At 31.5% G+C, this 24,661-nt stretch overlaps 1 protein-coding gene across 1 annotated transcript in view; it reads left to right on the forward strand.

Annotated features, from left to right (window-relative positions):
• LOC118185741 (poly [ADP-ribose] polymerase 1-like) overlaps positions 1 to 13,197 on the forward strand; it is a 99,912-nt gene extending 86,715 nt beyond the window's left edge. The window contains exons 22-25 of the mRNA XM_035355641.1: positions 5,863 to 5,990; positions 6,080 to 6,141; positions 9,805 to 9,919; positions 12,889 to 13,197. Of these exons, the coding sequence (XP_035211532.1) occupies positions 5,863 to 5,990; positions 6,080 to 6,141; positions 9,805 to 9,919; positions 12,889 to 12,967 (384 nt within the window). The 3' untranslated portion in view covers positions 12,968 to 13,197. The remainder of the gene's footprint in view (positions 1 to 5,862; positions 5,991 to 6,079; positions 6,142 to 9,804; positions 9,920 to 12,888) is intronic.
• Positions 13,198 to 24,661: the final 11,464 nt, after the last annotated feature.

Below are 24,661 nucleotides of genomic sequence, written 5' to 3' on the forward strand. Positions count from 1 at the left end.
GGTAATAAATGAAGATGATATAACAGAAGTTTTTCATTGCGATGACAATGCCCCAATCATCAATCAATTAACGGACAGCGAAATCTGTAGTATGGTTATAGATCCAGAAAATATTGTTTTCGATAGTGAAGAAAGTGACAAAGAGGTTACTGAAAACGAAAAAATTTCGATTGACAAGTTAGTCGGTATTATCGACACAGCAATTACAGGACTTAACAGTGGAACTTTGTAACTGAACAAGAAATTATGTCTGTTTATAGAATTAAAGAGAAAGTATTAGCACAAAAAACGAAGCAACTTAAACAACTTACATTGAAAGAAATGTTTAATAAAGTAAACAAATAAACAGTAAGCTTTTTTTTTTTTTTTGTAAATTTTGATATCCTTTAGATCATAATTGCTCTTTATTTCATAAATTACGGTTTCATATTTTTAATTTTATAATTTCTGCATGTTATCTTACCAGATTTAAATTGATGATCTATAATCTGGAAAAACCCCTAATCCGTAATCACCGAAGTCCCGACGAGTCCGGATTACGGACTTTGTACTGTACTGCATATAAATATTGTGATTAGAAAAGACATGCAAAAGGAATGATTATTGAATGAGTGCATGGTAAAAGAAGTTAGCTAGTAATATAAATATCATTTTATAATACAATCGTTAAGTTTTAAAAAACCATATGTTAAAATTTTTATTATATTAACCAAAAAACTAGTACAAATAACATAATTAAGTTCTGAAAAAAAATTGCAACTAAGTAAAATATGTTTGTTACAGTAGTAATTGATCAAAAGTATCAGATATTATATTATCAGGAGTACAAATAAGTCTCCATTTTTTTAAAATAAAAAATCGGGCATTTATTGTGAAAGAATGGCATGTTATGTTTTATTCAAAATATTGCCACTACATTTTCCCATCTTTTGTCCAGCATACCAATACCGCACCAGAAGACTGCTTCATCTTCTGAGGATTTCCACAAATCAAACCAATTTTTGCCATCTTCATATGATAACTGCTACTCGGATAGCCCTGTGTCATCAATTGAAACAAGTAATAAACAGAAAGAACAGTGTCTGGTGAATACAATGAGAGTGGGAAAACTGCTCATTTGAGTGTTTCCGAGTAGGTGTTGACTTTCGCTACAACATGTGGATGAGTGTTATGCAGGAGAATAATTTTGTCATGTCTGGAATAGGAGTGGGTGCATTTTTCTTTGAGTGTTTGGCTCAGTCTTATCAGTTATATTCAGTAGGGAGCCTCAGTAAAGGTTCCATTTGGTTTGAGCAACTCAAAATACATGATATGAAGTTGATTCCACCATGTACACAACATGATTTCTTTTCAATGAATATTCATCTATGCTGTTGATGTTGAAGCACGGCCATGTGGTCCCCATGATTTCTTCTTTGAGTTATAGTAGTGGATCCATTTTTCATCACCAGTGATATTACGATGTGAAAAACCCTTTCCTTTATGCCTGGCAAGATGTGTTTCATGTTTAAAAAATTGACATTCAATGCTTCTCGGCTTCCTCTCATGTGGAACCCAATTTCCTTGCATTTGAGTCACTTCTAACGTAAGTGCAAGTTCTGCTTCCATTTGTCATAAATCTTCATCCAATAATGCTTCTAGTTCTGCTCTTCACTCACTTTTATCTTTCTGGTATGTTCTTTGCCTTCAGTGTCAAATTCACTGTTCTTGAACTTTTGAAACCACTCATGACAACTTCTCTCACTTAAGGCAGCCTCACTATATGCTTTTATGAACAATAGATGCCCCTCAGCTGCAGATTTCTGCAACTTAACCCTTTGATGGTTATGGAAATGAGCAGTTTCCGTTTACTTAATTCACGCAGCATTAGGAGTAAACAGTAGTCGAAAGTGGCAGCTGTTTCCCCCCGCCATTCTTCCGAAAATGTCACCTTTCTCTGGCGATGTCGTAGATAGCTCGCCTCGTGCGTTTTAAAAATTTCTTAAAGTATTTGTAGTACATAAATAACAGTTTTTACGTACTTTAAAATAATTATTAAACAGTAAATTATAAATGATTATAACCAATTATATAAATAATAATAGTTAATTATAAATATAAGACAAATATTAAATTGAAAGGACTAAATAAATACAACTAATGTAAAACTTTATGAAGCACAGTATAAATACAGTAATTACCTAAAAATCTTTTTGTGTGTGATATACTTTAAAACATGGAATTGCACATAATGGGGCATTACAGTCTTTGCAATACGTATGTGTTTCACCGCGAATTCTTTTTCCATTAGCATCATTTTTGCTGCAACATACCACACATCGTCTAGTAGGTTCTTTCTAATAGAGAATTTCAGAAATATTTGTCACGCAAGCTTTCATGCCTACATCACCAGTAAAACTAAATCGGCTAGGAGCGTGAGAACTTGAATCAATTATACACCACTGTCGAACACTAGAAAAATCTTCCTCATCGCTTGAATTGTCTTCTGAGCTTGAAATACTGTGAACAAAGTCTTCATCAGATTCAAAACTTGATAAGCTTTCTGTATCACAATCATAATCATCATCATACCTATCTAACTTTCACTTTTGAGCCATTTTACTGTACAAACACCCTAAAAACCACGCCAAAATACGTATAAAATGAACAAGGTCAAAAAAAAAAAATCCACCTTCATTATGCAAAGAATTCATGGAACTCGTACTGCCATCTGTAGACAGTAAAACTAACTAAATTTCACGAGTAGCATTCGTTTGAAACACAATCAGTGCAGAATAATAATGGCGAACGAAGTCAGCTCGTCAGCATGCATTGGGGAAAAATTTCACTACGTGAGTAGTGCTCGTTACTAACCATTTCAGTCAAAATCTTGCTCCCGAGCGGAACTCGTTTGCGCGCATTATGAAGCACAATTCGATTGCGAGCTGAACTCGTTCATAACCATCAAAGGGTTAAAGAAGTAAAGTTCCTGCATATGACGCTCATTCGGCTCAAAACTCAACATTTTTGCATGGAAAAAAATAGATGGTGATGATAACAGAATTGCTAATATTTCAAGGTTATATTGTTAGCAGATGTCCAACTCTGCGATATGATGTTTTACATCAGACAGTTTTAACCTTAACTTACTGGTTATGCCATTTTTGGTCAAATGGCGGAGACTTATTTCTACTCCCAGTAGTATTATATAACATTTTCTTCATCATCACTAATATGCCTATAGTTTTTATTTTCTTAATTTATGTGAAATTTTAATTTTTCACTATTATCTGAATGTGAAATATACGAATTTGATGACTTTAAAAACCGAATCGTTACTTAAAACTTGAAACGGATGACTAACAATGCATTCCTTGCAGTTTGGGTTATTATTTGTTATCCCCAGACTGTTCTCTTAGTTAAAAGTAAAATATGTAAATTTATTAAATTTGGTAGTAAGTTATTTTCTCATAATTTGTAAGAGTTTACATAGTTTGTTGGTTCCAAAACAGTAAACTAGAGAAAAAATTTCAATTTTTATTTTCTAAAGGTGTTAATTAAATTTTAATTTTGAATAATTTAAAAAACTATGTTTTATAGCAAACATTATAAAAAAGAAATCCTGTATTAATTGTCTCCTAAGATGCATACTCTTTTAGTCATGCCCAGTCAATCAGCCTCCCACAGTATTTCTTCTCTTGTTTATTTCTGTTTAAAATAAAAAATTAAATAAATAAAAATATCAGAAACAGATTTTCAGATTGCATTCTCATGACTAAAGAGTTTACCATTAGAAATGTCAGAGTATTTGAAAGATATTAAAAATTTGAAAACTGTAAAACAAAAATAAAAATTATGAAACAAATTATCCTATATCATTTAATTAAACGCATACTAATCAATTAAAAATATAGCATTGGAAGTGCCTTTTGTTAATTACAACAGAATGTAAATCTTCGTAAGAGCTAAAAAGGTTCAAAATTGTTAAGAAGTGTGTTTATTGCATTTAAATCATTCACTATGTAAATTAATGACTGGTTGCTTGTATTTAAAAAATAAATTAAAATTCGTATGCTTTGTCAAATGAAATGGTATATGCTATAGCATTTGAAAGATACATTTTTTTGCTTCGTGCAGGGGAAATGCATTGCTTTTGCATCTCAATTTATAAAAAGCAGGTTAATTCAGCTATCTCAAAATCCACAAATTGTATTTTGTGGGGTTAGGACTGTATATGTTAAGTAAAAACAGTACACTTGCTTCAGAGTATAAAACTAACAAGAATATTATATGGAAAGTCTGGTTGTTCCTTTGCTTAGCTAGAATCATCGCATATTGAGCATAGTAGTGACCATTCACTTAAGCTGTGAAATGCTGGTAATATGCAGTGAGTTCATTTGTAATGACTGAAGGCTCTAAACTGCATGGGGGTCTCCCACTGTGTTATATAAAAAGAGTCCTTTACCTTTCTAAAGTTCCCTACAAAGACATCTTTTCCTTTGGACAGAATCCCTTGTTCTTTCTGCCATAGTTCATTTAATTGATCAATACTTCCACATTGGTTGGGTTTAGGGGGGTTAAATGAGTCAGAGCTATCTCAAGGGCTATCTGACTAAGGGTGAGATGCGTTTGTGGAGTACTTTTTAAATCAAACTAGCTCATAACAATGTTACACATGGAGAAAACCACAAAAGCCAGCCCATTCGCTTGAATTCAAACTACCAGTATTTGGCAGTCTTAACCATTAAGATGTTAATTTGTATTTATAATGTTATTTATAACTGTTTATAGTCTTGTCTTGGTCTTGAAAAGGCCCTGTGTATTTTTAATTTAGGGGCCTGGAAAGACTTTTTTTTAACTGAGGTATTCAATCCTGCTAAGAATGTCTGAAAAATCTGAACTCTCTTACTCATCAGTTCACCCACTCGATGGTATTTTCCAGCAGGCAGTCTAATTCTCACTTTTTTTTTTTTTTTTTTTTTTTTTTGTTTTGTTTTTTTGTCTTATATTAGGTCTCATGTATTTAGCCCACTATCACCCAATCAATCCCAATCTCAATCAATTTACAGACTTCATCCTTTTTAAAAAGTTCTGTTTTTTTATAGTACATATCCTTTCACACTACTCCATGTGAACTCAGGTTCAGTTCTCAATGATTTAGTGGTAAACAAAACACAGTATGTCCATCTTCAGCAGCTACAGTACTGATGCAATGCAATTCAGATTGTTTTTTAATTTTGGGAATGAGGGATGAAAATTCTGCTTTCAACATATCAGCTTTTCAAGGAATATTTTTTTCTGTCAACAAAAGCCGAATGTCTGCCTAAGTTGAATATCTGAATGTCATTATGGAAATAAGGGTATTTTCTTTATGGTAAAATAGCTTCATCTTCAGTGCTTCTTTGGTAGCATCTTGATTTCTTTGCCCTACCTTTTGCCAAAAAATCCTCTTTTTCCTTCAATTATTTACTTTTAACTAAATGGCAATAATTATTTTTATATGAATAGGGCAACTGTGTAAGAACATTATCTTTCCTGGATAACATTCTGTTGCAAAAAACCATTGATTTTTTTCACTTTTTACTTTGTACGAGAACTCGTACAATATAATGTCATGTCACTTTTTTTACCTAAAATGGATTTTCAAAAACGAAATCCTTATATAATTTTTCAGTACTTATTTTTGTTAGATATTTACAGTTATTTATGTTAACTCTTAATGCCTGATTAACCGTTAATGCCTTATTTTGTTGAAGGCCTTCGTGTAATAAATTAGTTGCGTAAAGATTGGTTACATTTTTAATCTCCTAAAACATTTAAAATGTAAGCATAGTCTTTTGTAATTTGCTGTAGGTGAAAAATATAGATAACTTTTGTTTTCAGACGGGTTATATGTTCGGAAAAGGTATATACTTTGCTGATATGGTTTCTAAGAGTGCTAACTATTGCTATACAACTAAGAAAAATCCAACTGGACTTCTATTACTTTGTGAAGTGGCACTTGGAAATATGTAAGTAATTCATTTTGATTGATTTTATTTTTAATTGAATATTGCCAGTTTATGCAAGTTTAGTTCATTTATTTATTCTTTACAATAAGGTATGAGAAAACACATGCAGAGTTTGTTGAAAAATTGCCAGTGGATAAGCATAGTACAAAAGGTAAATTGATCAGTGTATTTACTATTTATTCATTAACTGCGGACATGCTTTTTCATTAAATTTTCCTTTAAACTTTCAAATTTAGGTGTAGTTAAACTGTTATGTTCTGCTGTTAAGTGAGTCATTGTTTACATAGATAATAGTGACTTATATTGCAGCAGTAATACAGCAAAAGCTGCTTGTATTCTTTTAATTCCACTTAGCTAACGAGATAATGTCTTTCCTATCATGTTTGTTGGTAATTTAAAATTTTATTTTCTATTTGATACTGAAGCAGGGGTGTTTGTGCTCCGGGGATACCCCGGAATTCCGGGGATTTTGAACTTCGATACGTGGAAATTCCGGGGATCGTCGTTCAAAAGGAAGTAGGAATAATAATGAATGAATTATTTTGATCTGGGTAATTTTGTTTGCTTTGAAAGCAAAAAACGCAAGGTCAGTGTGTGTGGGGAAAACTTTTCCTTTCTTTCTCCAAAGGCAATGATAATGCGTGAAGAGGGGGAAAAACTTCTTTTTTGTTCTTTCCTTATTGCGAGTTATGACTCATTACCCGGTTCTCGGACATTCTCTTCTGGATTCTTTTCGGCAAGTAGGCGTGGCAGAAAAAAAAGGAGAGACTTCGTTCGACCAGATGTGCGATCACGTGACTCTGTGTTCAAAGGTCTTATCTCTACTGGCGTGGCGCCAATAAGTAGAGAAGGGGGATTTTTTGCCGTATTAGCTATTTGTCATTGATCGCTTCTCAACTTTTTTTTCTCCGCTGTGTAAAATTTTCGTTTCATTTATTGATGCACGTGTAAAATTTCGTTTTGTTTATTGAAATATTTTTTTATTTATGTATGCAAGAGAATTTCACTATGAAATTTCTCGATATAAATAGTGATATTATACAATTAGATGAAGGTGTCCGGAATGCATTTAGGTGGAATTGGATTGAACGGAGAGATGGTAATGGGGATACCATCGGCACATGGTGCAAGAAAATAAATGTTGCTGGACAAGCATATTGTGTTTTTTGTAACTCACTGCTGAAGTATGGTGGGGAAGGATTCAAGGCTTTCACAAATCATTCTAAAACTGTGACGCACATAAAATATACAAAGTGCATTAGACATTCAATGACTTTTAAGTAATTATGCTAATTCAAAAAATACTGATGACTTACTGGAGACTGATGCTCGGCCATTGGATATAGTGACAAGAAAAGCACGCCAAGAGGTATTAATAATTTCGTTTATCGCCGAGAATTCTCTTTCTTTCAATGTAGCTCCCAATTTAATTGAACTCTGCAAACAGTTGAGCCGCGATCAGACAGCACTAAACTCGTTGGAAATATCCAGGACTACTGCATGTTATAAGATGAAATATGGGCTCGCAAAAACTATTAAGGAAAATATCATTAAAACTTTAAAGGAGACTCCATTTCCTCTAAATTTGGATGAAAGTACTAGCAATGCTCAAGAAAGTATACTGGCAATATTGGTGCAGTTTTATGACAACAAATCAAAATGAAGTTGTAGTTCTTCATTTTGCATCTCTAAAGATGGAATCTTGCAATTCAGAAGCTGTTTTAAAGCAGTTGTTAATACTATTGAAGGTAATAATATTCCATGGGCAAACTTAATTAGTGTATTAATGGACTCATGTAACACCATGCGTGGAAAAAAAAAAAAAGGGTTTTGAAACCAGACTACGATCAAACAAAGCACCCCACTTATTAGATATTGATGGTGACACATGTCACACAGCTAATAACTGTGTAAAAAAATTTGCTTCATGTTTTGATAGATACTTAGAAGATTTGTTTGATGACATCTATTTTGATATGAAAAGCTGCAGTAAAAGAGAAATTTTTTTCAAAATCTGTGAATCCCTTGCCATTAAAAAGCTTAAGCCCTTGAAGAGACCAGACCATAGGTGGGTGTGCATTTTATGTGTTTTAGAAAGAATCAAAGATCTGTGGGATGCTCTTATTGCATTTTATTTTCACTACTTGGATAAAACTGATAAAGGGGATTATTTTTTTTATGTTCAAACTGTATACAATAAAAGAAATAATTCTGCAGCTCAGAAAAAATTTGTTGAAGGGGTTTATTCTTGCTTGCATTCCCAACAACTCACAAAAGATGCTTTAGCTCGGAAAAAAAGAATACTAAATGGGTTATTTGTTATGCAAAACAAAACTTTATTGCATATGGCATTATATTCAGCAGTATTACCAGAGTTCAACACATATATTAAATTATTTGAAACAAAAAAACCAATGCTTCATTTAATACATTCCAGTATTTATAAATTGATGGCAAAATTTTTCTCTTTTTTTATGAAGCAGAAAATATAGAGTGCACATCTTATAATGATTTATTAAAGGTTGATGTCACAAATCCAGAATTCCATCTACCTAGCAAAGTAATATTTACTGGTGAGGAAGCTTCCACTCTCCTGAAGAAATTATCAAAAAATCATACAATAGCAAAAGAATTCTAAATTTCTCTGATGAAAGCTTATACTAATACATCACAGCATATGAAACAGAAATTACCCCTTAAAAATTCATATCTAATTAGTTTTACAGCATTAGATCCAGAGCTAAGAGGTAAAACCAGTACAATATTAGCTTTTGAAAAGTTATCATCTTTTATGTCCCATATTTGTAGTGATAATGAAAAGTCAAAAGTAGAAGCTGAAATAAGGTTATACCAGAGTGATATTGATATCACCAAAGAAATGCTCTACACATCTGATGAAAGTGGAAATCAAGTCAAGTGTACAATTGATAAATATTGGTCTAAAGTTTTTAATTTAAAAGATGATTTCACAAATGATTATAAGTATCCTACATTGGCTAAATTGGTCAAAGCCTGCCTTAGCTGCTTCCGTGGCCCATTAGTGGAAAGTGCATTCAACTTAATGGATACACTCTCTTAAAATTGATTCCCTAGATGCAGTGCAGACTATTAAATATGATTTAATGGTTTCTAAAGAAACCTCATGTGAAAAATATGGCTCAAGAAATCCAATGACTGATCCAATTCACAAAGATCTCTTACTGAATATGAACAGAAGTTGGAAAACATATCAAGAGGACTTAAAAACATGTATTTCAGATGAGTCACCTATAAAAGTCTCTGAAAAACCTTCTACATTAGCAGAAAAGCAAACTGCTTCTACCTCTGCATGTGCAGTTCTCGAGGAAATTTCTTCAACTGTAAATGAGGAAAATAAAAGTCAACCTTCCTGCAATTATGAAGTTCACCAAAAAAGAAAGACAAGCCCACAAACATCAGAAAATAAAAAAAAAAGCAGCAGAAATTAGATAATTTTTTTAAAAGAATTAATTCAGGTAATTTAAAATATTTACATAAAATGTAGTAGTTTATATGTTTGAAAATTTATGGTTATTAATTTTGCAAAAAAAGTAATTCATTGAACTTTTATAATTAGGTCATTCAATACTTCATAATTGTAATTTTTCATTTCTCTCCCCCCTTCTCGAAACTCCAAAATGTCGGTAGTAAGTCCATAAAAGTTTCGGGGGATTTTTTGGGGTCCCACAAACACCCCTGCTGAAGGCATTGGAAGGAGCAAAAGATAAGTAGTTAAACTTTGTTTTCCTATTGCTTTATTGTTATTGTTGTTAAACTATTTTAATTTATATTTCAGGCTTAGGTATGACCATTCCAGATCCTAAAGAGAAGGCTTTTATTGGAGATGTTGAAGTACCATTTGGTAAGCCTGTGAAGAGTAATATCCCAAATAGTGCTCTTCTTTATAATGAGTATCCTTTAAGAAAAATTTTAAACTTAAGTTTCCCCCCCCCCTTTTTTTTTTTTTAGTGTTTCTTTTGTTAAGTTCATAAATGATGTTTCTATTAATATATGTAGAGATTTGTAAAGATGTTGAAGTATAAATATTTTTAAACTAACTAACACACACACACATCAAAAAAAAAAAAAAAGTATATATCAAATTAGATATTTATGTGCCTTTGTTAGCATATTTAATTCTGGTAGAGCTTTCACAGTCACCAATCTGTTGAGAAGATTTGGAGATTACAATGCTCCCCTTCTACAAAGGCACTGTACACACAAATGTCTATTTTTTGTTTAGGATTTAAACTTGAGCACAATGATACATATGGTTCATCTCTACCATTTTACCATCTTAGGCTGCCAGGGTTAGGGATATAATTTTCAAATTTTAAATATTTTTAAAGACATACATTTTTAAAAAAGCTAGAAAATTAGAAATAGTTCTTTCCCTCCCTTTTTTGGTAAATTTTAACTAATTACAAATTAAAACAAAAGAAAAGTATTCTCTATTCCAATAGCCCATTTTCAAACATTCGGTAGCCACATATGGCTAGTGACCATAATATTGTGTTATAAGAGTTGAATCAGATTTGTATTATCATCGTAGATATCTTTAACATATGATTTTATAGAAGTAAATTTATATAAATAAATAATTCATCCCACATGTATTAAAAATACATTGATAGAAAGGATTTGTCTGGGTAATATATTTATTACTTCTTTGTACAAAGTAAAGGAAGTACTGGAATCACGAAAAATTCCGGGTACCATACTTCCGGGTACAATGAAAATATCCATTCTGACTGCTTTCGAATCCATTTGAACGACTTTTTTATGTATGGGCAGATTTTTCTTTGAAAATTTTTTCTTCGCTCTACACTGTGACACCCCCAGCCTGCTGTGCGGTAGCTCAAACTTTCCCATAGTTAATGGTATTTTGAAATCTCATTCGAAAGATTAGTTTTTCAGCTGAGTCCACACTCGTAAAGCAATTCTCTACATACATAGTCTTTCAGTTGTATTTTTTGGGGGAGGCGGGCTGCCATTTTCAAAGGGTAAGGTACCTGCTTTAGATGGTAATTTAACACTGCCACTAATAAAAATGGGCTACACAGAATGCAGAAAACAATACAGCACTGCCAATATATAACAAGCTTTTCAGGACCTTTTTGATAATGCCCTCATTTTCCTCTTCCTCAAACACCTGTTTGTAATCATTTAGCCTTTCTATAATTTTCAAAGATCTTACAGTATTCTTTAGTCTTTTTTCAGCCAAGTCAAAACTGTCTCCAAGTTTTTCATGGCCTTTAATCCATGAAATGCAGGCGATGTATCTGCCTTCTTTTCTAGATATGATATTTTCAAAATACCTCAAAGCAAGGTCTTGGAATTCTAACTAACTTTCATTGGGATTTTTTATGCCTGACGAATCTAGTTTCCATAAATCTGATGTTGTTTTCAAGATTCGTAAGCAAAGAATGCACCAACATAAAATTTTTTGGCTCAGAGTCAAATTATTTGTATTTAGATTTTCCTAAAATGGTCCATCCTAAATGCGTTTTTAATATCTCATATGATTGTGCTTCAGCCATGTTTTAACATATACAAATTTTGGAAAACAGTGTTCAAATGTACGTCCGGATTACAGACTTTGTACTGTACTAGCAGAATAACTGCAAATTGATCCAAATATTTACAGAAATTTAAAACAATATTGTAATTTTGTATAGAAAGAAAATGGGGATAGAAAAATGTAATATGAAATTTCTTTTTTACATTTTTCAAACATGTTTCATAATAGTTTATTTTAAAACTCAGGATGTTCTAGTGAGGATGCCCCCCCCCCCAAAAAAAAACAAAAAAGGGTTACAGTTGTTACTTCCCAATAATTTTACAAAGATTTTTTTTTTTTAGTATTCCTTATAAGAAAATTGCTTATGTAAAACTTTTACATAAAAAAGCATATTTATAAAATTATTTTAATTGTGATCATGAAAAAGTTAAATTTTTTATTTATTGCTTTTTTTGCTTCATTCAACTAATGCCAGGTTAATGTTTCAGTGGAAATACAAATTTGAGGACAAATTATTTATGCGGCAGCTGTTATAACAATGATAATCATTAAAATAGGGTAGCTTGATTCTGTTTTGAATGAAGAAATTTGCCCCAAACGGTTTGTTCCGAAGAACAAAGTTAGCTGCATATTCCCACTGAGGCACAATTTTTATTAAGCTCATTCACTCAGTGTAATCCCCATAACTAATAAATAGCAGAAAATATTTTCTGCAACTGACATTTCTCTTTGTTATTATGCTATTAGCTATATTAATTTGATTTTTAGTTTATGCTAAACACTGATATTCTGGGTTTCAATCTGGTAAGTAAGCTGGATGCACACTCTGAATTTACCTATTGACATCTGAGAGATTGCACTCACTGGCAAAGATTTAGTCTTCAAATGTACTGAAAAATTTCATTATGTGTGGTTGTCTCTATGAGAGAAGAAGAGTAGAAACAACTATGTTTTTTCCCAAAAAATTTTGAAATATGTTAGAAGTATGTCAAAATTTGTTTTTCCCCTCATTAGCGGAATACTTATGGTTAATTGTTCAAAGGAATGGCTGCCCCTATCAGTCATTTAGACATCTCATCATTGAGACTAAAAAGTAAAAATGTAACTAAAAATGTAAACATTAACACTTCAAAGTGCTGTGAAATTTTATTATTGTTTAACACATTTTGCTCCTCTTTAGTTGATTTTTTATATAGTTTACTTCTGAAAATGTTATATTGATGTTCAACACTGTTATTTGTTTATTATTTTTTAAGCTTTAAAATCTTACTTGTGTGACTGGGTAGCTGATTAATTGGATCAAAATGTTATTATTCGAAAGTGAATAAAATAATTTGAATTCTTCCTTAATGGTGATAGATATATTGTTTATAATGCAAACCAAGTTAATATTAAGTACCTGCTGAAGGTAAATTTCAAGTGGAGGAGACCATACTAAAACTCTCTTAATATATAGAGGTAAAGGAAAACAGTATTATGCAGCTAATCTAGCCTCTTGCGCCAAAATCTGTAATTTTTGTCAATAACTATTAAAAATAATAGCTTTGTACTAAACCTCACATGTCCTAATGTAGTATAATTTTATGTAAAAGAAATAAGTTCCATTTGGAACTTTATGTTAATTGTATTAGATATTAAAATTTATAATAAAGCTTATTTTTATGTTGTTTTGCAATATTTTTATTTTGTGTACATAGTTCATAGGAAAAAAAATAGTTTCTATAAACATAAACTAATTTTAACCCTTTCAGGACGGGCGACCCATATACGCATTCCCTGAGAACGTCTCTTACAGCTGGGCATCCCATCCACGCATCACTAGAGATTGCATTCAGAGGATGGTGATGCGTATATACATTTTAAGCTGGAACGTTTTTCTAACGACCACTAGGTGGCATCCTATGTCCATTACTTTTGAAATGAACACAGTTTTAGGTTCCTGACCTTGAGTTTGATATATTCTGCCCGACTTTGGTATTTTACTCATCAACTGTTGCGATGGGGGAAGTGTAAATAGAGGTGGGCTCTTTAAACCACCGTGGACTAATATAAACATTCGTGTGTCTGATTTATATCCAATTCCTTTTTTTATTCTATTTTTTCCCTCTACTATGTGTGGTCTTTTAGGGTTACTATGTGGAATTCTGTTATGTTTTGCATTGCCTTTAGATATATTTCCGTTTCTTCTCTGTTTATTTTGGAAAGCCTCACCTCCAGCCTATTATGGCAGGAAGGTGCTATTTATCAGAAGAAGAATATCCTCGTATGGTTAATGAACCATTTACTAACACAGATGAGCATGATGATCCATTTTCTAAAGAATTAGAAAGTGATACTTATTCATGCTTTGAAATTTACCACACTCGGTCTTCATTTTAAATTATGTTACTTCGTACTGTAAATAGTCTTTATTGTGTTCTTTTATTAATTTTAAACTTTATTGATGGATTTTGTCAATTAAAACTTTGGAATAATTTGAATAGCGCTTCCGAAAATTATTTTACAAGACAAGCAATTTTTCAAGTATATTTTCGTGTAAAATAAAGAAAAAAAGGTTATTAAGGGCTAATTTTAACATATATCTAAGAGCTGGAATAATAATCTAAAATGATACCAAAAATTACGATGCTAGAAATGAAACTTTTTTTTTTATAAAATTAGGCTTAGCTATGTGAAACCTCCGTCCTGTAAGGTGACTGCCTTCGATTCCCTTCCATCCCACACGAGCATCTTAAACAAAGGTGCGCCATCGCGAAAGGGTTAATAAATGAGATTAACAAAAACTCTTATGAATGTATAAAAAAGTAAATTTTCTAGGAAGTAACATTAGAATTTGTTAAATATGCTGTAGTTAGAAGTTCTCAAAAATTTAATAACTTGTATTTATATATCCAACTAAATGAATCAGAGTTTTATAAAAATTTTAACAGTGAAAAATTATATTTAATCTAAAAATAATGAAGTTAATTTGTTTTCCAAAAATAAGGAATTCATCTCTAATACTCCCAGATAATTTTTCTGCATATTTTAATTGCTTCCTTGATAGTTTCCTTCTGTATGTTGTCTTATGTAACATTTACTGGCAGAGCAAAAGGTTTCATTCGAACTATTAGGTGGTCTTTATGCTAGTACAATAAATTTCTAAAGTTATGTAATACATCCCTTAACGATTAAGTAACTCAAATTTTATGTAAATAGTAATGCGTTTGTAATTTGCGTAGGAGTAACTTCATCAGAAAGTACAATATATATTATATGTATGCATGAGTGTGTTTATGTATATACAGTCAAAAGTCGTTAATCCGGACTCGTCGGGACTTCGGCAATTCCGGATTATAGATCAGTTTAAATCTGGTAAGATGGCATGCAGAAATTATAAAATTGAAAATATGAAACCGTAATTTATGAAATAAAGAACAATTATGATCTAAAGGGTATCAAAATTTACAAAAAAAAAAAAAAAGCTTAATATTTATTTGTTTACTTTATTAAACATTTCTTTCAATGTAAGCTGTTTAAGTTGCTTCGTTTAATGTGATAATACTTTATCTTTAATTCTATAAACAGACATAATTTCTTCTTCATGTACAAAATTCCGCTGTTAAAGTGATATAATTGCTATAATTATCAATCGAAAGTTTTTCCTTTTCAATAACCTCTGTATCACTTTCTTCTTTATCGGAAGCGAATTATAATGACGAGGAATTTGATTTAAATTATATCAAAGACAGAGTACACCGAGATAAAACACTACATTTAGTAAGGAATTATAAGCCAAATAAAATGAAAACATCTGCCCTGAAGATAAGGATAGTGCTGACAGATTAACTTCCAATTCATTGCGCGCCGCGGCGTTTCGGCGTCCCCCCCCCGGGCCGCCAAGCAGCGTGAGATTGATAAACAGATTTCGGAATGGTTTGAGAAACGAAGGATATGCCTTTATCCATTTTTTTGCAGCAATTCCACTTTTTGTTTAATGGACTTCTAAACATACTTTCCCTTTGTAGATCCTTTACATATTAGTAAATATATATCGGAAATTCTATTTGACATAATCGAAAGTTCAAGCTTACTTTTATAATTGCTCTAACAGTCTGCAAAAAATAATAAGCCGGATCAATTTCGAAGATTCAGGAACAACGCAATCTGCAACATTAACTGAATTAGATAATTTTAACTTAGCTTATACCCTCCGTTATACATTAAACTCGCAAGCGTAAACGTATTACGCGCATTTGCACACGCATATTCGCAGCCGTAAAAGTCTTACGCGCATGCGTCAACATGGCGCATGCGCAGAAAGTTTGTAGCTTTGAGGTCCGGATTATGGGTGTCCGAATTAACGACTTTTGACTGTATTACACACATCACACATTTACGCCAAAATTTGGTATATGCAAAAACCAAAACAATGATATTCCAATAAATATTCAATTGGTGTAATCCAGTTAGGCAGAGAATGTGTGGAAGACGAGTATAATTTGTACCATCCAATCAAAAGTGAGCGAATGATTTCTGATATGTAAATCAAGATGTTATATCTGTGGAAATGATTTTGATCCCATGTTGAACGTGATGTGCCTGTTTTACCTCCCCAGATTCCTCACTGCACCTCAATTTTGTAGTTACCTTGATTTTAGATCCCATTTGGATAGCAGCAATTAAGTTTCTCTTAAATAAGTAGATTTTTTTATTGTTAGGTTTTTGATTCTGTTTGATTAATTTTAAACTGATCTGCTGATGAATGCAAATATTAAACATCTTTCTTGAACATTTGATGGCAATCAATTTTGTCACAATATCATTTGAGAGCAAATCAAGTGCTTTGCACAAAATGAATGTCTAATTGAATTTCTCCAATACAGCCTTTGATTTTAGTTTGTAAAGACTCAAAACAGTTTGTTATGGTTCGAAAATATTATTTGGAAGAATCTGTAAAGTGAGGGGCCAAGTTTAGAAGCTGGGCAGACAATCATGGAAGCAATGTTATTTGTGGATATTTCCAGACAGACACTCTCTAAGCTATGAAAACAATTTCAGAACTCAAACTGTTGAAAGGAGGCTTGGACAATGTTATAAACAAACAACTGCTCCTCAAGATCAGCATTTGGCAATAATTGCATGTTGGAACAGGAATTTTACTGTTGGGCATTTTAAGTTCAGAACCTGCAGCTGCTACTGAAACTAAGGTACCAATGAAAACTGAATACAAAAGATTTAATGAAAAATGCCATTATTCCAGGAAAGCTGAGAGTATGTGTTTTATTGTCTTCACAGCAAAAGAGAGGCCATTTTAATTGGTGCAAAGAACATCAGAACTGGAGTGAATACCAACAATCCCATGCCCTCTGTATTGATGAGTTGAGGTTTAATTCAGCATCTGATTCTGGGCATGGGAAAATCTGTAAAGAGTCAGAAAGTGAAATCTTCTTCCAAACTTAAAGAAACATGACCATTTTGGCAATGCAGAGCTGATGATAAAGAGAGAATAATGATCGATGGATGTACACCCCTAGACGTTTTCAATAGCAAATCTGTGCCTAGGCAGAGACTAGACCAGAGTTGAGATCTTAGAACCTTCTGTATGACTTTTCAGAGGTGCATGTGGATCTAACTTTTTGTTTATAAATGATAATACTTGTCCACATCAAGCAGACCTCGTTCACAAATTCCCTGAAAGTGAAGACATTGAGTGAATACTGTGCCCAGCAAAATCTCCTGATCTTAACCCAATAGCGAACTTATGGGACTACCTTGAAAAAGCACTTGAATGGTGGCATCCTTCCCATGGAGATGTAAATGTCCTGCAGACTGCATAACTGGAGGAGTAGAATTTAATTCCCCATATTGTGGTTAACAGTATTATTGCCAGCTTGAAAACATGTTGTGATGTATGTTTACAAGTTAGGGGAGGTCATATTTGATAATAAATTCATAAATTTTCATATTTTTTCTGAACTTTCCTTGTAACTTTTTGTTACGATTTTTATTTTTCATGCTTGCAGTGTATTATCATATACAGTTCTTATATTGTTTTCCTTTGTATGTAAGTCTTATGATGTTATGTATAATTCCACAAAAATTCATAAAATTATAGGTAACAGTTTCTGAGAAGGCTATGATTTCATGCAGTAAGTAAAGGCAATTTTGTGCATAACTGTATATATATATATATGTATAAAGAAAGCGTCATGTAACAATATTTACTCCAATATAATCTATAAAGCTATAAAAATATTCAGAATTGTTTAAGGAGTCCATAATGCAAATTCGCAAGTTTTATTTTGAATGTTATGGCTTTTGCCAACAGCCCCTAGAACATAACTCGAGGCCTCCTGCATGCAGTTCATGATGTCACTGCAGTAGGGATACTTTCGTCCTCATTAACTTTAAGGATGTGCATATTTGCCTCCTTAAATATCCATTTATATTTATACATAAATTTTAATACTTAATTCTCATCGTTTATAAATCTGAAAATACCTTGTTTTCATTAGAATGTGAAGAAATGAGATTTTTAGAATGTTTTTGATACGAATAAATAGAATTTTTAATTCCATTAAAAGTTATCATTAGTGATTTTATCAAATTTAATCACTGAGAAACTCTTGTTAACGAAAGAAACTTCACACTTGACGAATCAAAATTTAACTATTTAACTTAATTTCTTCCTGGAAGTCGTGAACAAAATTACATTTTTGTCATTATGCAATAATTAAACAGAAAGTCGATTTAAGACATGAAAGCAGGATATAGATATGAATCCTAAAAAAAAAAGATAATCCTAACTCATTTAAATTAGGAAGATATTTTACCTGGAATCATGTAGCAACATAAAATCATTAGTTGAAGATAAATATAATAATCAGACGTTTATGAGTCAAGTCAAGGCTCGTAGTAATCATACTTACCATGATTTGTGCCTTGATTAATAAACATCTTTTAAAAGTATAAATAATGTCTTATTTTTGACTTACGTTGCCAATTAATAATAATAATAGTAAATACTCATATTTGAAAAAATAACACTAAGCTCGCAACAATTTAAATAAGTTTTCATTTATACATTATTTCATTATTTTGCATTCTAAATAGCAAACCTTTGATCTCTTTAGGTAAATTTGGTTACATGATTTAATAATATGTGAAATGTAACAGTTCCTAAACTGAGATGTTAAACGCAACAAATGAAAAAGAAAATTATCATTATATTATTACTATCAAACAAAACTACTAATATATAATGCCCTTAAGATGCACTCAAATTATACATTACGACTCTAAGCAGTTTATACCGAAATACTTTAAATATTATACACATGCTTTTTTTCAATTCAAAGAGGAAGGATTGTTTGAATAGAGGAAGAAAAGCATCGAAATTATATTTGCAATCAATTCAGAATTATTCAAAACAGTCTACAAACTCCAAATGATAAATATATATATTTTTTAAATCATACACTGTATTTCATCAAATAAAAATATATGATATGATATTTAATAAAGACTACAATTTAAATTCCTTTTAAAGACAGCATAAGAAAGCAATATTGCATAATGAAAAATGCACAATTAATCTAATCTGCAGTAGGGAAAACATGAAAAAAAGAATTTTAAGATATTTAACTTACATATGTGCAATATGTGGCAAAATATACAGTACCGAAATGAAAAGATAAACAAAATTACATTATTGTCATCTGGGAGTTTATTTCTCCTGAAAGAAATTAACATACACACACTATTAGCATATTGATTTACCACAGTATGCATAATGTAAGCGTTCAAAGTGTGCATCAACTAGCTGTAGACAGTGTTCATATCGTTCACGCAGATTCTCAAACATATTCTGAAACAAAGACTTTTGCAGACTCCTGCAAAAGAAGTTAATTTGCTCACCTATTGCAGGCACAGTTCTTGGTGGATCTTCACAGTTGAACACACTCTCCTTTAACATTCCCCACAAGTTGGCATCAGGTGGTGTAAGTTTGGGAAGGAATGGAAAGTCAGTACCATGTGACATGTTTCCTTCAGTTTTCCTGCAGCATGGCTGGAAATTCTTGAGCAGTATGGCTAGATGCCCTGTCCTATTGATACCACTGTCTATTCATCTGAATGTTCCTTGCACAACAGAACCTTCTAAAATCCTGAAGAAATATTCGATCACTAAACCCCTGTAGCATTCTTGGCTGATGGTAAAAGGGCTTTCCTCATCTTATGCAAAATAGGGGCCTAATAAATCATGGGGAGATTTAAGTGAAATGTAATCCCTACTAACATTGACGTCACACCTCATCCTAGAAAGCGCATCGTGGCCTTGTATCTAGCGGGTGCTGCTTTTGCACACATATAGCAAATTTACAAAAGTCAAGGGATTGCTGTAAATGTACTATTATAAGTATTAAATATTATAAGTTAAAAAATAATTATATTTTAAAACCATACACATATGTTTTTAAAGTATAGTCAGATTTTTGAAAACATTTATATAGTTTGAAAAGTATATTATTTAAAGAAATATTCATGGGAATTTAATGCCAAACATGAACGACAAGTGCAGCTGGATTGCTTGTAAAGTAAATCATTAGGTATTGCAGATGCTTCATATTTCAACTTTTTCTAATTTTGCATTAATAGCCGAATTTTAGTATTCATGTCATGATAGTTTTGAGTAAAAAAATATTCTCGGAGTGAAAGATGACCAGTTATTCCAGCCTGTATCTTCAAACAGATTTGCATGTAACATAAATATATTTATTTTCATTTCATCATGTTATTAATTCTTTAGAATAGCTGCTTGTGTGATTAGTTGCATAAAAGAGTTGTTATAAAAAGGTAAAAATATATAAATGTATTTTAACGAGTCTAGGTAGTGTAATTTCACAAGTTTAGGTAATAACTAATAATAAGAGATGAATAACTGCATTTCATGGTTTTAAATCATTTAGTTTGTTGACCAGTAACATATTAAATTTCAAAGAAAAAAAATGTGACATGGGGCACTGTCCTGCTGGAAGATTCCATTTCTAGTTGGGAAGACAGATGCCATGTAAATGGGGCAACTGATCCTCTGTTATATGTTCAGGTGGTCTGCAGCTTTCATGATCTATTCTACCACAACTAAGGGTCAAACAGCTGCCCATGAGTATGTCCCCCAAAGCATAATACTGTGTATGACCTGCTGCACAAGTTGAGACTTCAACTCAAATTTTTTCTCTTTATTGATTATTATTGATTTCTGAATGATTAATAAAAACCTGATCTGCAATTTTCTCTTAGCAAATTTTTGAAAGAACTTATTTTGTAGGTGAAATTTTTCCAATGAAATGACATTATGAGATAATGCATGCAGTTTCATATTTCATAAAGACGTAAATTTCAGAAATGTTAACTTAATAGCATTTGCATAATTTATAATTAAATAAAATGAAACAAAACTGATTTTTACTATTTTGCCATCATTCTCTTTTTAATCATTGCATTTCAAACCTGATATTTTAATTTTAAATGGCAGTAAAAAAATTTTTCACAAATGAAAATTTAAGATCATTTTCTATAGTAAATTTTTAATTCCAAGACCTGGGAACTTTTCTATGATTTTTTTTTCAAACATTGTAACATTGATAAACTTCATTAAAATAATGGTAATATATTGAAATTATATTTAAAAATTAACATTAAAATGTAACATTTTTATTTTTTGTTGTCATATTATAAAGTTCTATTTTGGCCACTTTATTATATCTGAAAACTTATCACTTATTATATCACTTATTACTTATTATATCAGTTATTTATCTGATCACTTATTATATTTTGAATCTGAAAAATAAACAAGGTATAATGCTATAAAGCACAATTTACAAAACAGTTCTTAGCAAAAGCAAAATAGCTATGTAATTAATTAAAAATATCTTCTTTTTAATTTTCCCATGATAAGAGTTTTCTCATGTTATTGTCTCAGAATATTCAGAATTCTCATGCATCAGTTTCCTCTATAAAATTTATTTTGCACATTTTCCTGTGTTTTTTTTTTTTTTTAATATTTCTGGCTGTTTGCTGTTACAAAACTAGTATGGGTAATTTTGCTTCGGGGCATTAGACATTACAACTTAAAGAAGAATGCAAGTTGGAAAGTTTAGAAGGGTTTGAACACAAGATTTATAGACCCACAATTCCAGCAGATTCTAGAAAAATGTGACAAAATGAAAGATATCTCTATGGTATTAACATGTAATGGATGTATTTTACAGAAAGTTTGCAATGAAGTTCTTACTTTTTGGAGAACATCTGGAAGAACAATGAAAAACATATTTGAATTACTTCTGATACTAGAATCTTTTTCTTAACGTGTTCATCTTCCCTTTATTTTCTCTACTTTTCACTAGACACAAGCATGGAAAATATTAAAAATGCTTCTAATAGTATCACATAGACAGGCATTATAGAAAGGAATTTTTTGATTAATAAAGAAATTGGAAACTGGCAGTTTTAAAATATTAATCTAATATGTCTTAATGCATCATACACAGGTTTGACGTTAGGCATTGCCTCACCTTGTGCAATCACATGGAACATTAAACTTATCTCTGTAGATCCAAAATTTTGCTGACTAGTTCCTTTCAAAATTCTGCTTCCAGTGCCTGTTCTAAATTCTGAAAGTTTTGCCATTTCTAGATTTTGTTGCTCGGTGTGTCACTAAATTCTAAAAATTCTGCCACACCAGCTCTGTAACCGGCCTTTACCATATATATTTCATATTTCTTCTCAATGTTCATATTACTAAAGAAATAAAATTAGCAGCTTTTTCTATACATTCTAAATGCATCTAGTTTTTTTAGAATAACAGAAATTCTAAAATGAAAAGGAAGCGTGTTGAATAAAGAAACCAAATACATAGAAGGAAAATTATTCTTCAAATATATATACAGTTATTATTATGTAAATTACTCACTTCTTTATAATTTCAGCCTTTACTGTAATTTCCCATTTCTATTTCCTCCTCAGAATGCAAATCACTTAGACAGTTTTTAAACTGAGGTTTTTCGTGCGCAAGGCAGAATTGTTTTTAATCTCCGCTTGCTCGCAGCATTAGTTCTTGTCAGCTCTGATAATTTATATTTTTTTTTCTGCATTATCACTGCTGACATTTGAATTTATTATGACAATAGAGTTACTGAGCCAGCTTAAATTAAAATTAAATTGTATAGTCTTTGACCACTGGTCCACATTTTTTGTTTGGATTTGACAGTTCTTGTTTAATAACATCACCACAAGTTGCAATTGATTTTGTTAGCATAAGAACATGCCTTTAAGTTCTTTTTAAATAAGAGGCTTATTTAAACCTATGTAGTTACTTTCAGACATAGCAATAATTTACTTCGCAGGGCTTAATTTCTAAAATTAGAAGTGCCGGAGCCCTATGGAAGCTCGTCAGCAAAGAGGAACAAGAATAAATAAATAAATGAAATGACTAGTAAACTCAGTAATAATTTTTAAATTAAATGGTCAATTATTATCAAATTAATCAATAGTTATTTAATTAATTTTTATTCATATTTAATTAGTTTTAATTAAATTAATATTTAATTGATTTAATTAATGTTAATATTTATAAATTGTTATTTAATCAATAATTATTTGATAATTATTATTTATTGAAATAATTCGATAATTAAAGATTAAATAATTAAATTAAATGTAAAGAGATAAATTTAATAAGTGTTTTTTAATATAATTTTATTGTTAAAAATAAAATTTTCGAGATAAAATTTCTACTGAAATCGTTATTCAGTTACATAAAAGAAGTTCATTTAGGCATTTAGGAAGTGCTTCTTATTTAGAGCTCCGGCTAGAATTATGATTTATTACAAAAACTAAGAAGCACCGGAGCCGGTCCAATTTTAGCTCTGATCGTAGGCGGAAAAAATATTTTTATCATCACAAAAATTAAATATACTTAAAGTATAGCTGATGAAAATTAAGATAATGCTAAAAACAAAGCAAAATAGAATGAGGGTATGAGTGGGTGGAAACATATAATGAGAGAATCTAGGTGAGAGAGAACGTTCTGTTTGACCGTGGGGCTCTCTGCTGATATAATTATAGCCATCAATTATAGCCATCAGATGTGTGTCAGGGGTAAAATGAGTCCTGAATCTGACTCCTAAGGATGAATGTAAAAAAGTTGCTGGTTACACTTCCCCCCCCCATATTTGGTTACATTAGTGGATACTGTGGGGAAGATGATGTATAGGACGTGCTTGCAATTTAGTTTATCTCAGTATTTCACTTTTATTGTACTTGCTGTCACTTAACGCCACATTTAAGAACATAAATTTTCTTTCCTGTGAAGATGACTAACTGTAAGCATTGATAACAATACACTAGACACAATGGCATGGCAAAAAATTTAGGCGTTTCTAAACAAACTCCCCCAAATTTATTGCCCTTCTTAAAGGAAAAGTTTTCCGCAAGTGAGTGAGGGGACTTTACTTGAATGTCTTATGTTCTCATGAGTTCGTATTTCTAGGGAAATAGAGTATTGCAAGGTTTGCTTATTGTTAAAATAAAACGTTAGGAATTGTAATTTTTTTTTTTTTTTTTTTCTTGAAATTGTGGCTCAGTGTTATAAAAAGAAGTACCGGAGCTCATTTTATTTAGGGCTCCGGTGCGCTCCGGGTAAAACTGTAATTTATCTTAAAAATTGAGAAGTACCGGAGCCGGGCTCCGGCGCAATTTAAGCACTGTTTCACGTCTATCGGGGGGATTTGGACTATTTAACTTTTACCAGATCAAGTAAACCCTCATAGGTACGTTGTGGAGAGGTTGACAAGTTAGGAGATAAAGCACGCAGAAACTAGTGAGAACAATGGTTTGTACATTGAGAGAAATTTCTTATTCTTAGAAAAGATGCTTAAAGAGAAGGAAATCTATATAAATTAGCCAAAATGTCTGGGCAGACTTCAAATTAAGAAGACGCATAAATATTTTGTTGAGGGTTGTTGCTATAAAACATAAATCTTCTGTAGCTTTTAATTATCCTAATATCATTTAAGAATCAATGGCATAAATTGCATGTATTGTAAAGTGTTAAATTTTATTAGATTGTGATTTTCATAGGGCTTTTTAA

The sequence above is a fragment of the Stegodyphus dumicola genome, chromosome 10 (assembly GCF_044657685.1).
Source record: "Stegodyphus dumicola isolate Sdum_Otavi_A_Nest chromosome 10, ASM4465768v1".
NCBI lineage: Eukaryota > Metazoa > Arthropoda > Arachnida > Araneae > Eresidae > Stegodyphus > Stegodyphus dumicola.